We start from the raw sequence: 12,000 nt of genomic DNA, 5'->3' as shown, positions 1-12,000 counted from the left end.
TTATTCACTCCTTACTTATTTTCCTGAGGTATGGCTTACACTCCAGAACACTTACTGGCATAGAGAAAGTTAGGGGTAATGGGAATAACCTAAAACTTATAATGATTGCACAATTATGAATATTTATGTAAAAAAATCACTGAATTATACACTTAAAATCAGTATCAAAAAGCCATCAAGGATTCTGAGCATGAATGGCTTCTCAAAAGGATTAGAGAAAGAAGGCATATTCTCTATTTGTCACTGCTGAGATGTAAATTAGATTCTAAAAGAAGTTACTTTCACTCTTTGTGTAGTTATCAAGCAACTGTTGGACATTTAAAGTTGAATATGTCAGATTTTGCTTATAGAAATTTACAATGAAATTAAAAACAAAACCTTAGAAGAAAGCTATATACTGTTGAAAGCAATGTCTATATTTAAGAATACAGACACAGGGGTGCCTGGGTGGTTCAGTGGGTTAGGTGTCTGCCTTCAGGCTCAGGTCATGATCCCAGGATCCTGGGATAGAGCCCTGCATCAGGCTCCCTGCTCAGCAGGGAGTCTGCTTCTCCCTCTCATTCTGCTGTTCCCCCTGCTTGTGCTCTGTCAAATAAATAAATAAAATCTTTTAAAAAATAAATAAAAATAGACACAGATAAAGTCTTCTATTTCAACCTAACTCACACTGAGTGCCCTTCTTGGTGAATATGATTCCCAAAATAAACTTTAAATTGCTAGAGGGGAGGCACTATATCTGAATCTCCACCACTGAGCACAGTACTATAGGCTGACTGCTGTCCCCCCTAAGAATGCAGAGGGATTAAGAAATTCTTCTTAGTTGTAATTAAGGCGCCATCTAAACCAAAATTAACAACGAGAATACTAAGAACAGAAAAGAAAAAGTAGGGAGGTTTGGGGGTGGGTCTCAAAGAGGAGCAGCACCATAAAAGGAGAGTCTGGTGGGGGATAAAATACATTCATTATTCAGTGAGGACATTTAACGAAGGAAACAGTCAAAATCAGCAAACCCACAGAGTTAATCCGAAGTTGCTCAATTAATTTTTGTTTCCTATTACCCAATTTACCACCTCAATTTCTCTTCTTCAACAGTGCTCGCAGCATCAGGCAAAACAATGAATTTCATAAAACCTTGAGTTTGTACATTGCCAATTTATTCCAACTCCACTCTGGCTGATTTATTTCACATTTATAAAACCCTTGTAGATGATAAATATCACAGGCTCACATTACTAGAGTAACCAAAAATAAATAAAAATGTGATGAATATTTCAGCTTCTTTCATTTAAAAAAACTGCATAATGGAAAAAAATAAACAATCTAGCAATATTTTTGTCAGGCACAACAGGGCATTTACACATACTCCTTGCTTTGTAACAATTTTCATTCAGAAACCTTAATGCAGTCATCTATCTCCAAGTTGACTGCTATCAACAATTGTATATGATTGCAGTACCAAGAAGAGGCCTTCTTTTTGTCGTTTGATAAACAGTTAAAAGTCCAAAATTTTTATAAAGACTATCCCTGCCTCTAAAATTCCTATAATTTGCTTAGATCCTGGGCCATAAAGCGAAAGCTTGAGGAGTAATAAACAGAATATGACTTATGACAAAATGCTATCATGTAATAAGTATTCAGTGAATGATAATTTCAAACCTATGGTGCCAAGTGAACCCACTTAGCCCCCTGAAATACTGTCAAGGAAAAAAGAAATCAAATATTGACCTTTGTAATATATCAAGACAGTGGAGTGGTCTGTATGAAATAAACTAAGCAAAACAAAACAGGAAAGGACTATGATATAAAATATACCTCTTTTAAAAAAAATATATATATATACCTCTTTTAAAAGGGACAAGAAAAATAAAACAGAAATGTGAAGGATGAATAAGAATACAAAATAGAAGAAAAAAGGAAGAGAAATATCAAAACTTAATCCTTCTTTTCTATTCAGGAAATTGAAATTACTTATCCAAGAAATCCACAGAGGGAAAAGTATCAATTAGCAAAACAGAATCTTTTTTTTTTTTTTTTTTTTTTTTAAGCAAAACAGAATCTTATACTAGAGGTGAGTATGTACATGTACATGACACATTCTCTGCCTTCAGATAACCAACATTCCAACTGGGCATAAAAGATCCATTCATCAGGATACCTGGGTGGCTCAGTGGTTGAGTGTCTGCTTTTAGCTCAGGTCATGATCCTGGAGTCCTGGAATCTAGTTCTACATCAGGCTCCCCATAAGGAGCCTGCCTCTCCCTCTGCCTGTGTCACTGTCTCTCATGAATGAATGAATGAATGAATGAATGAATGAATAATAAATAAATCTTAAAAAAAAAGAAAAAAGATCCATTCATCAAAATAGAAAAAAATAAGGTGTGATGTATACCTAAGTAGTGCCCAAAATGTGACACAAACACAGAACAGCAAATCTATATAAGAAAACAAATAGGCTCTCACTGCCTGTGGCCTAAACTAGGACCTTATCAGCTAGGAGTCATCCAGCCTATAGTCTCTCCTAACTGAATCAACATTTCTCCAAGCATAGCTGATCCTATTTTTTCTCAAAACTCTGAGTTCCCTAAAGAACAAGCTGCCACTCAAGCTCCCAATTATCTGACCTCAACTTGCCTTCCAAGACGCCATCTCCTACCATGACCTCTCTTCCCCTGCCACAGACACCCTACAGTGTCAGCCAAACTACACTGCCTGCAATTCCCCTAAAGAACACTGTAGCTTCCTTTCTCCTGTCACTGTTCATACTGTCACTTTGCCTGGAATAGCCATCAGGCCCAGACTGTAGCCACTCTCCAAAGCAAGAGCAAGTGCTGCCCACCATACTTCCCTGATCTTTCAAGGAAGAATTATCTCCTTCATCTAGATCCCCAGAACACCATACCTGCATCCTTTTAAGACTCTTACATATTTCTAGCCTGCATTCCAGTGTATACACACACACACATAATATAAACACATGTACATATTTGTACACACTTTTAAATAGAGAAAATGTGTATCAGACATTAGAAATATATATAGTAGATATACAGGCATATATATGCATATATACATGTTATTTCCCATTCAAGAATATAAGGCCCTGAGGTCAGGACTGTCCTTCATCTTTACATCTTCACAATACTTATCAAGGGTGTACTGTACACTACAAGCCACAATAATATGAGAGCAATGAAAAGCTGGCCAAAGATAAAACAGACTTTCTGTCTCATCAATCTTTTGGGTTTTTTTTTAAAGATTTATTTGTTCATGAGATACACAGAGAGAGAGGCAGAGACACAGGCAGAGAAAGAAGCTGGCTCCTAACCGGGAGCCCGATGCGGGACTCGATCCTGGACCCAGGATCACACCCTTAGCTGAAGGCGGATGCTCAACTACTGAGCCACCCAGGCGTCCCCCTCATCAATCTTTGTAATACAGACAATTCCTCTAACAGAATGCACTTTTTAATGGACAGTACCTTAAATGTTTATAAATGTATATATGTGCTAAGAAAGTAAAGTACAATATAAACTTTTAAATGTATATACTTACCAAGAAAGATATTAATACCTATACATTGAAACAACAAAATCAAGTTGAATAAAAGAAACAAAGGCCTTAAAAGAGCAAAGAGCAAAACCTGTCTTGAACATAATACAACACAGCATCAAAGACTATGCAAACATAAAGAGGCCAACTGCAACAGAAAACAAACTAGCACTCAGTGTCACATGGGTATAGTACATACACTGTCTAGGCTTGACAAAACTCACCAAAGAAAGCTGAGCATGTCAGAGCAAAACACATGCTACCTTTCTAACAGCAAAATTTAAATCCAAGACTTAATGTGAAGCTATGCCACGAAAACATGGTATCTGAACTATAAAAACAAACATGAAGAAGCCACACTACGTATTAAGAAGTTGAAAGAATATTTCCCTGATGGCAGGTGATGCAGAGCATCTTATGTGCATGTTGGCCATGTCTATGTCTTCCTCTGTGAGATTTCTCTTCATGTCTTTTGCCCATTATATGATTGGATTGTTTGTTTCTTTGATGTTGAGTTTAATAATTTCTTTATAGATCTTGGAAACTAGCCCTTAATCTGATACGTCATTTGCAAATATCTTCTCCCATTCTGTAGGTTGTCTTTGAGTTTTGTTGACTGTATCCTTTGCTGTGCAAAAGCTTCTTATCTTGATGAAGTCCCAATAGTTCATTTTTGCTTTTGTTTCTTTTGCCTTCGTGGATGTATCTTGCAAGAAGCTACCGTGGCCGAGTTCAAAAAGGGTGTTGCCTGTGTTCTCCTCTAGGATTTTGATGGAATTTTGTCTCACATTTAGATCTTTCATCCATTTTGAGTTTATCTTTGTGTATGGTGCAAGAGAGTGGTCTAGTTTCATTCTTCTGCATGTGGATGTCCAATTTTCCCAGCACCATTTATTGAAGAGACTGTCTTTCTTCCAATGGATAGTCTTTCCTCCTTTATCGAATATTAGTTGACCATAAAGTTGAGGGTCCACTTCTGGATTCTCTATTCTGTTCCACTGATCTATGTGTCTGTTTTTGTGCCAGTACCACACTGTCTTGATGACCACAGCTTTGTAGTACAACCTGAAATCTGGCATTGTGATGCCCCCAGCTCTGGTTTTCTTTTTTAAAATTCCCCTGGCTATTCGGGGTCTTTTCTGCTTCCACACAAATCTTAAAATAATTTGTTCCAACTCTCTGAAGAAAGTCCATGGTATTTTGATAGGGACTGCATTAAACGTGTAAATTGCCCTGGGTAACATTGACATTTTCACAATATTAATTCTGCCAATCCATGAGCATGGAATATTTTTCCATCTCTTTGTGTCTTCCTCAATTTCTTTCAGAAGTGTTCTGTAGTTTTTAGGGTATAGATCTCTTTACCTCTAAAGAGGTAAAGGCCCTCTTTGGTTAGGTTTATTCCTAGGTATCTTATGCTTTTGGGTGCAATTGTAAATGGGATTGACTCCTTAATTTCTCTTTCTTCAGTCTCATTGTTAGTGTATAGAAATGCCACTGACTTCTGGGCATTGATTTTGTATCCTGCCACACTGCCAAATTGTTGTATGAGTTCTAGCAATCTTGAGGTGGAGTCTTTTGGGTTTTCCATGTAGAGAGTATCATGTCATCAGCGAAGAGGGAGAGTCTGACTTCTTCTTTCTTTACCAATTTGAATGCCTTTAATGTCTATTTGTTGTCTGATTGCTGAGGCTAGGACTTCTAGTACTATGTTGAATAGCAGTGGTGAGAGTGGACATCCCTGTCTTGTTCCTGATCTTAGGGGAAAGGCTCCCAGTGCTTCCCCATTGAGAATTATATTTGCTGTGGGTTTTTCGTAGATGGCTTTTAAGATGTTAAGGAATGTTCCCTCTATCCCTACACTCTGAAGAGTTTTGATCAGGAATGGATGCTGTATTTTGTCAAATGCTTTCTCTGCATCTATTGAGAGGATCATATGGTTCTTGGTTTTTCTCTTGCTGATATGATGAATCACATTGATTGTTTTACGAGTGTTGAACCAGCCTTGTGTAGAAATAAACCACAATGAGATAACACCTCACACCAGTGAGAATGGGGAAAATTAACAAGGCAGGAAACCACAAATGTTGGAGAGGATGCGGAGAAAAGGGAACCCTCTTGCACTGTTGGTGGGAATGTGAACTGGTGCAGCCACTCTGGAAAACTGTATGGAGGTTCCTCAAAGAGTTAAAAATAGACCTGCCCTACGACCCAGCAACTGCACTGCTGGGGATTTACCCCAAAAATACAGATGCAGTGAAATGCCAGGACACCTGCACCCCAATGTTTCTAGCAGCAATGTCCACAATAGCTAAACTGTGGAAGGAGCCTCGGTGTCCATCGAAAGATGAATGGATAAAGAAGATGTGGTCTAGGTATACAATGGAATATTCCTCAGCCATTAGAAACAACAAATACCCACCATTTGCTTCAACGTGGATGGAACTGGAGGGTATTATGCTGAGTGAAGTAAGTCAATCGGAGAAGGACAAACATTATATGGTCTCATTCGTTTGGGGAATATAAATAAAAGTGAAAGGGAATAGAAGGGAAAGGAGAAGAAATGAGTAGGAAATATCAGAAAGGGAGACAGAACATGAAGACTCCTAACTCTGGGAAACGAACTAGGGGGTGGTGGAAGGGGAGGAGGGCGGGGGGTGGGGTGACTGGGTGACGGGCACTGAGCGGGGGCACTTGACGGGATGAGCACTGGGTGTTATTCTGTATGGTGTCAAATTGAACACCAATAAAAAATAAATTTATTATTAAAAAAAAGAAGTTGAAAGAATAAAATAAAAATACAATTTTCTGATTCTTGTAATGTGTTTATTTTATACAATGTTTTAAGAAAAGAAATGTTTTAAGAAAATGGCAGTAATTTGCAGCATATACAATTATATTCAATTTTATAAAATGTAAAGACCTCTAACTGTGTTTGTTATCACTCAAGCGTATCCAAAATAAAACAAAGGTCTATTATTTCAGACTGGAAAATAATATGCTAAATATAATAAACAATTTTTTAATTTTTTTAGTTTAACTAGACTTGCAACTGGATTGTCAAATTTCTTAATGATATAGCAAACTGACTCTTTAAGGCAGGAGCCACACAAATCAAAAGGAAGAAATTAATATTTTATTTATCCACTACTATCATTTCCTGACCTACTATGTATCTAGTCCTCAAAACAACCCTCAAAACAAGTGGCTCACGAGATTCATAAAATAACTACAGAGAACTTCTAGAAATGAGAAATGTAACAACTGAAACAAAAAACACAAAGCCTAGTTCAAAAAAGATGAGGCACAAAAAAATTAGTTAAAAAAAAAAGAACACAGATCTGAAAAAATTAATCAGAACACAGATTTTTCTTTCTAAATTGGATATCCTATGTATCATTAATTCATTATATTTATAACAAATCTCAAAAGTGCTTCAAACTATATTAAGTAAATATATTTATATAGAAAGAATTAAAATAATCTTTTACTTCTCTTTTTTAATGAAAACAAAACGGATAAAGGAGAAGAATAAAGGTGAGTTCACTGAGATTCAACATCTAGAAAACAGATGTTCCAGAAAGAAAAGATAAAACAGAGGGGAAGAAACAATCAAAGAAATAATTCAATGAATTTTCCCAAAAGTGAATATCCAAAATGAAGGGCCAATACTTTGGAAATAAAACACTGCTCCAAGGGGATCCCTGGGTGGCTCAGCAGTTTAGCGCCTGTGTTCGGCCCAGGGCATAATCCTGGAGTCCCAGGATCGAGTCCCGCATTGGGCTCACTGCATGCAGCCTGCTTCTCCCTCTGACTCACTCTCTCTCTCTCTCTCTCACTCTCTCTCTGTGTGTGTGTTTATCATGAATAAGTTAATGAAATCTTTAAAAAAAAAAAAAAAAAGAAAAAAGTCAACACTGCTCCCAAGACAGAATAGGACCAAGTTTAGAAACAGTGTAGGAAAAAAAAGAATCTGAGTTTCCACGGAGAAGAGAGACCAAAAAAAAAAAAAAAATTGGAGGGGAAAAAAGTACATGAGAATTCTCAAGGGCAGCCCTAGAAGCTAGATAATTGGGTAATATCTTCAACATCCAGTTGGGTAATATCTTCAACAACCAGTTAAGAAAATTATTTCCAACCTACAATTCTATTCAGCCAAATTATCAATTAAGCATGAAGGTAGAATAAAAGCCATTTTTAGACAGGCAAGGCCTCAAAAACTATATACTTCCAGATGTACTCTTCCTTAGGGAATTACAGAAGTTCACCAAAACAGTGAAATAAACAAAACAAAAACAAAACAAAACAAAACAAAAAAAAAGGATCCAGGAAATAGGTGATGCAACAAAAAAATATGAAAGCAATCCTCAGGATGATGAAGTCAAAATCTTACACAAGTTCTTAGGGAAACAGCTATGCAGCAGATGCAAACTCAAATCAGAAACAGTGTACTAAAAGGAGCTCTATATTAACAGGGCTGAGTTTAGCGTCAAATCTAATAAGTGTACTTAAAAACTTGGCAAAGTAAAAAGTTAACTATAAGAATAAATACAAGTGAGAAGTTACCAGATAGGTCTTACTCTAGCCTACAAAGCTTCTCCATGACTTAGCACTGGCTTTGTCTCTTTGACATCAGTATATTACTCTATTCAATTAGCTTCAGCCAAACTGGCCTTCTTGCAGTTTCTAGAAAATGGCCAGCACACTCCCAAGTCATTTTGTTTTGGCTATTGCAAAGAACACTCTTCCCCCAGATATCAAATAAGGAATATCCCTTGCAGGTCTCTGCATAAATGTCACTTTCTCAGTGAGGGTAACCTGTCTACTCTAGTTAGAATTACAATCCATACCCTACTCCCCACCCTGCTGCTGTCCTCCATCCCCTGTTCATTTTTCCACACCAGACTGATCAGTTCCTTAAATACTTCATGTTCATTGTTTGTAGTCTGTCATCCCCTCTAGAAGTTCCATAAGGTATATACCAAGCATCAGGAACAGCATATGGCACAGAGTAGGAAATGAATGTTTACCGAATGAATGAGTAAATAAATGAATCAACAGATAAATAAGAATGAGAAGGCAATCACACAATACTACAGAAGGTTCTGTCTCACCCGTGAAAGCATCTACATAACCCTAATAATATTCACACTAGAAAATCACAATTGAACAAGTGAAGGCTAGATTTTTATATGTGAGGACTGAGTAAGAAAACTAGATACTCATCTTCCACATAGAGACATTAATAGGAAATGTGTAAGACAGAGAAATCAAGAAGTAACAACATAAGCATTTTTATGTATGAAAACAATCAAAGCTATCAAATAAAATGGCCAAATAAAGTAGATCAAAGTAGTTATCTTTGGAAAGAAATTGGGTGAAAAGTTCAGTGTTTTAAATTATTTAACAGTTGAAGCTATATGCAGATAGAACTTCAAAAAGGTAAATTTAAAAAAAAGTCACATGTTGGAAGAAGATAGATACTATATGCACATAACCCAGAATTAAATAATGTCAAGACCAAACACTCAATAAAAATTAAGAAATTATATAAAAAAGCATTTCACAGGTGACAAAACCTGAATGGCCAATAACATGAAAAGCTGTCCAACCTCATCAGTAATCAGGGAAAGAAAATTAAAACCACAATGAGATATTCTTTTATACCTACCAGATCAGCAAATACTTAAAACTGAGATATCAAGGGAGCTAATAAAAAAACACAGAAACGTTCATGCACTGCGGATGGAATTGTACACTGGCAGAAAACACTCTGAAAAATGTTTGCATTACCGAGTAAAGTTGAAGATGTACTTACTCAAGAATTCAGCAATTCCACTACTACTTATAGATCCTACAGAAACTCTTACACATATGTGTCAGAGGAATGCATAATCATTTTGGCCACAGTACTATTTTTATAACCAAAAAAAAAAAAAAAAAAAAAAAACCTGGAAACAAACCAAATTTTCACTTACAGGAGAATGAATAAATATGCTGCAATATATTCATAAAAAGAAATGTCCTAATGGTAGTAAACTAGAAAAACATGCATCAAAAAGCAGGTCTCAAAGGAAGATTTGTGTGTCTTCCGTATGATTCCATTTATATAAAGTCAAACAGCAAAACTAAGAATGAGTAAAGTGTTAAAACTATAAAGAAATCAAAAAATGATAAATGCAAACTTTAGGACAGTGGTTATCTCTAGTGGGGAGGGGAAGAGGGAAAAGCACATACAGGACTGTGGGGGGTGTGGGTTCCTTTGCAGTATAAAAATCTCACAATCATAAAATTCTGAACAAAAAAGACCCATGCCTGAACAGAATATAAAAACTGCACACCTTTTTCATCAAAAAGACTTAAGTACAGAGAGGGTCAGAGAGTTTAAGGACTTACAAACAGACACAGAGTAAGTCTCAAAATTCAGAATTTAAGCTAGGTTTGTCTGATTTACAACTTGGTAACTCTTCCCAGTTAGAGAACCAAAAAGCTAGCCTGGCTACCTTATAAAACAGAAAAATTTCACCCTCAAATAACAAAATTCAAGAAGAGAAATCACCAGAAATAAAAAATTCCCAATTTTCAATGAAACCTCAATGTAGGTGGCAAATCCATGGAGAAGTGGCATATATGAAGAAGGGGCAACAGAGGCAGGAACCAGCTGTGGAACCATCAAAGTAGCCCTAGTCCGCAGAGAAGGAAGGGGGGCACATGTACTGAGACGTCCTATGCAAGGGCACTTCACACAGAGCATTTTGTGAGTTCTGTCAACCTGCTGGAGTCCTAGAAGTTAGGTACCTACATTTTACAGATGAGGAAAATAAGATTTAAGAAAGAGAAGAAAAACTTCCTCATTGCCCAGTGTAGCTCAAAGCTCAGTCAGCCAGATGAACAGAAATACTCAGAAGAGGACTACAACCATATTATAGATACTGAAGACAACTATACTAGAAAGAAGAAAATGAGGAAGTCAAAATAAGCAGAATGGACCATTTCTTCTCTCTGAAACTGTGCCAAGACTTTTCCATGCACCTGATGCTCTACCAAATAGAAGAAATGGTTGCTTACCTGTGGCCAGGATGGTACACAGCTGTGTTGATTCCATGAGGATAATGACTACTGAAGCTGAAACAATGACTCTCTTGATAACTCTGATTTGTTCCAACACTAAATTTAAGAAGAAAAAAATACCAGGAAGGCACAATGAGAGACCAAAAAATACCCACTACAACTTTTATAATTTAAAAGGCACCACCAAATACAGCTGCAGATACAAAACCACCAGAACACTGATAGTTATTAGTGGTAATATGAATAATAGAAAAACTCTAGGAAAAGGTAAAAATTAACTATCTATACTCTGACTCAGTAGTTCCACTCAAAGACAGTGACCCAAGAGAAATAAAAGTACATATCTATAAATACTTGTATAAGAATGGTCATAACAGCTTTATTCACAGTATCCCAAAACTGGAAATCAGAAGTCTGCCAAAAGAACAAATCATGAATGTTATGGTCTGAATGTCTGTGACCCCACTATGGAATGAATGTCTGTATCCCCCAATAAAAAAAAACTTAATTTTAAACCCCTAATGCCATTGTGATGGTATCTGGAGGTGGGGTCTTTGGGAAATCATTAGGTCATGAGGATGACGCCCTTATGAAAAGAATTACTGCCCTTAGGAAGCCAGAGATCTAGCTAGCTCTCTTTCCACCATGTGAGGAAGCAAAAAGTCAGTAGTTTGCAAACCAAAAGAAGTTTCTCACCAGAACCCAACCCTGCTGGCACCCAGAACACAGACACCCTTGGGAAGTGTGAGCAGTAAATTTCCGTTGTTGATAAGTCACCCAGTTTATGGTACTTTGTTGTAACAACTCACACTAGGACACATGAAATATTCATACACTGAAATACATTAGTATTATAATAAAATGGAATAAACTGATACATGAAAAAATACAAATAAATGTCAAAATATGCTAAGTGAAGGAAGCCTCAGACAGGATAGTGCATACTATGAGTCCATTAATGTGAATTACCAGAACAAGCAAAATGTATCTAGGATGGAAAAAAAAAAAATAAGCAATAGCTGCTCTGGGGGTAGGTGTAGACAGATTTACTGGGAACGAGCAGGAGGGAACTTTCTAGCAGGATGGTAATGTTCTGCATCTTCATAGGGGTTTGAATTACACAAGTGTATGCATTTGTCATAATTCACTGGCTGGTACACTTACAATCTATACATTTCATTTTATGCAAATTTTATTTCAAAAGAGAAAACTATAAGAAAATGTTAAACTTTTAATTAATGACATGCATACTAAAGCATTTAAGTATTAACTCTGAAATTCATTAAAAAATAATATTAATGGCTAGATGGAGCGATGGACAGAAATGTAATATACAAGCATAGTAAAATACAAACTACAGAATTTAAGTGAAGGTATAAG

At 36.5% G+C, this 12,000-nt stretch overlaps 1 protein-coding gene across 3 annotated transcripts in view; it reads right to left on the bottom strand.

Moving 5' to 3' along the window:
* Nucleotides 1-12,000, bottom strand: part of NBAS (NBAS subunit of NRZ tethering complex) — a 317,777-nt gene that overhangs the window by 281,802 nt on the left and 23,975 nt on the right. For all 3 annotated transcript variants that reach the window (XR_013349722.1, XM_077844073.1, XM_077844072.1), the window contains exon 9: nucleotides 10,618-10,716. Coding sequence is in view for 2 of the 3 variants with exons in the window: in XM_077844073.1 (XP_077700199.1) it covers nucleotides 10,618-10,716 (99 nt within the window). In the remaining variant the exon portion in view is untranslated. The remainder of the gene's footprint in view (nucleotides 1-10,617; nucleotides 10,717-12,000) is intronic.

This window comes from Canis aureus, chromosome 12, assembly GCF_053574225.1.
Source record: "Canis aureus isolate CA01 chromosome 12, VMU_Caureus_v.1.0, whole genome shotgun sequence".
Classification (NCBI taxonomy): Eukaryota; Metazoa; Chordata; class Mammalia; order Carnivora; family Canidae; genus Canis; species Canis aureus.
The sequence above is the reverse complement of the archived record's forward strand: the minus strand, read 5'-3'. Positions and strand labels throughout refer to the sequence as shown.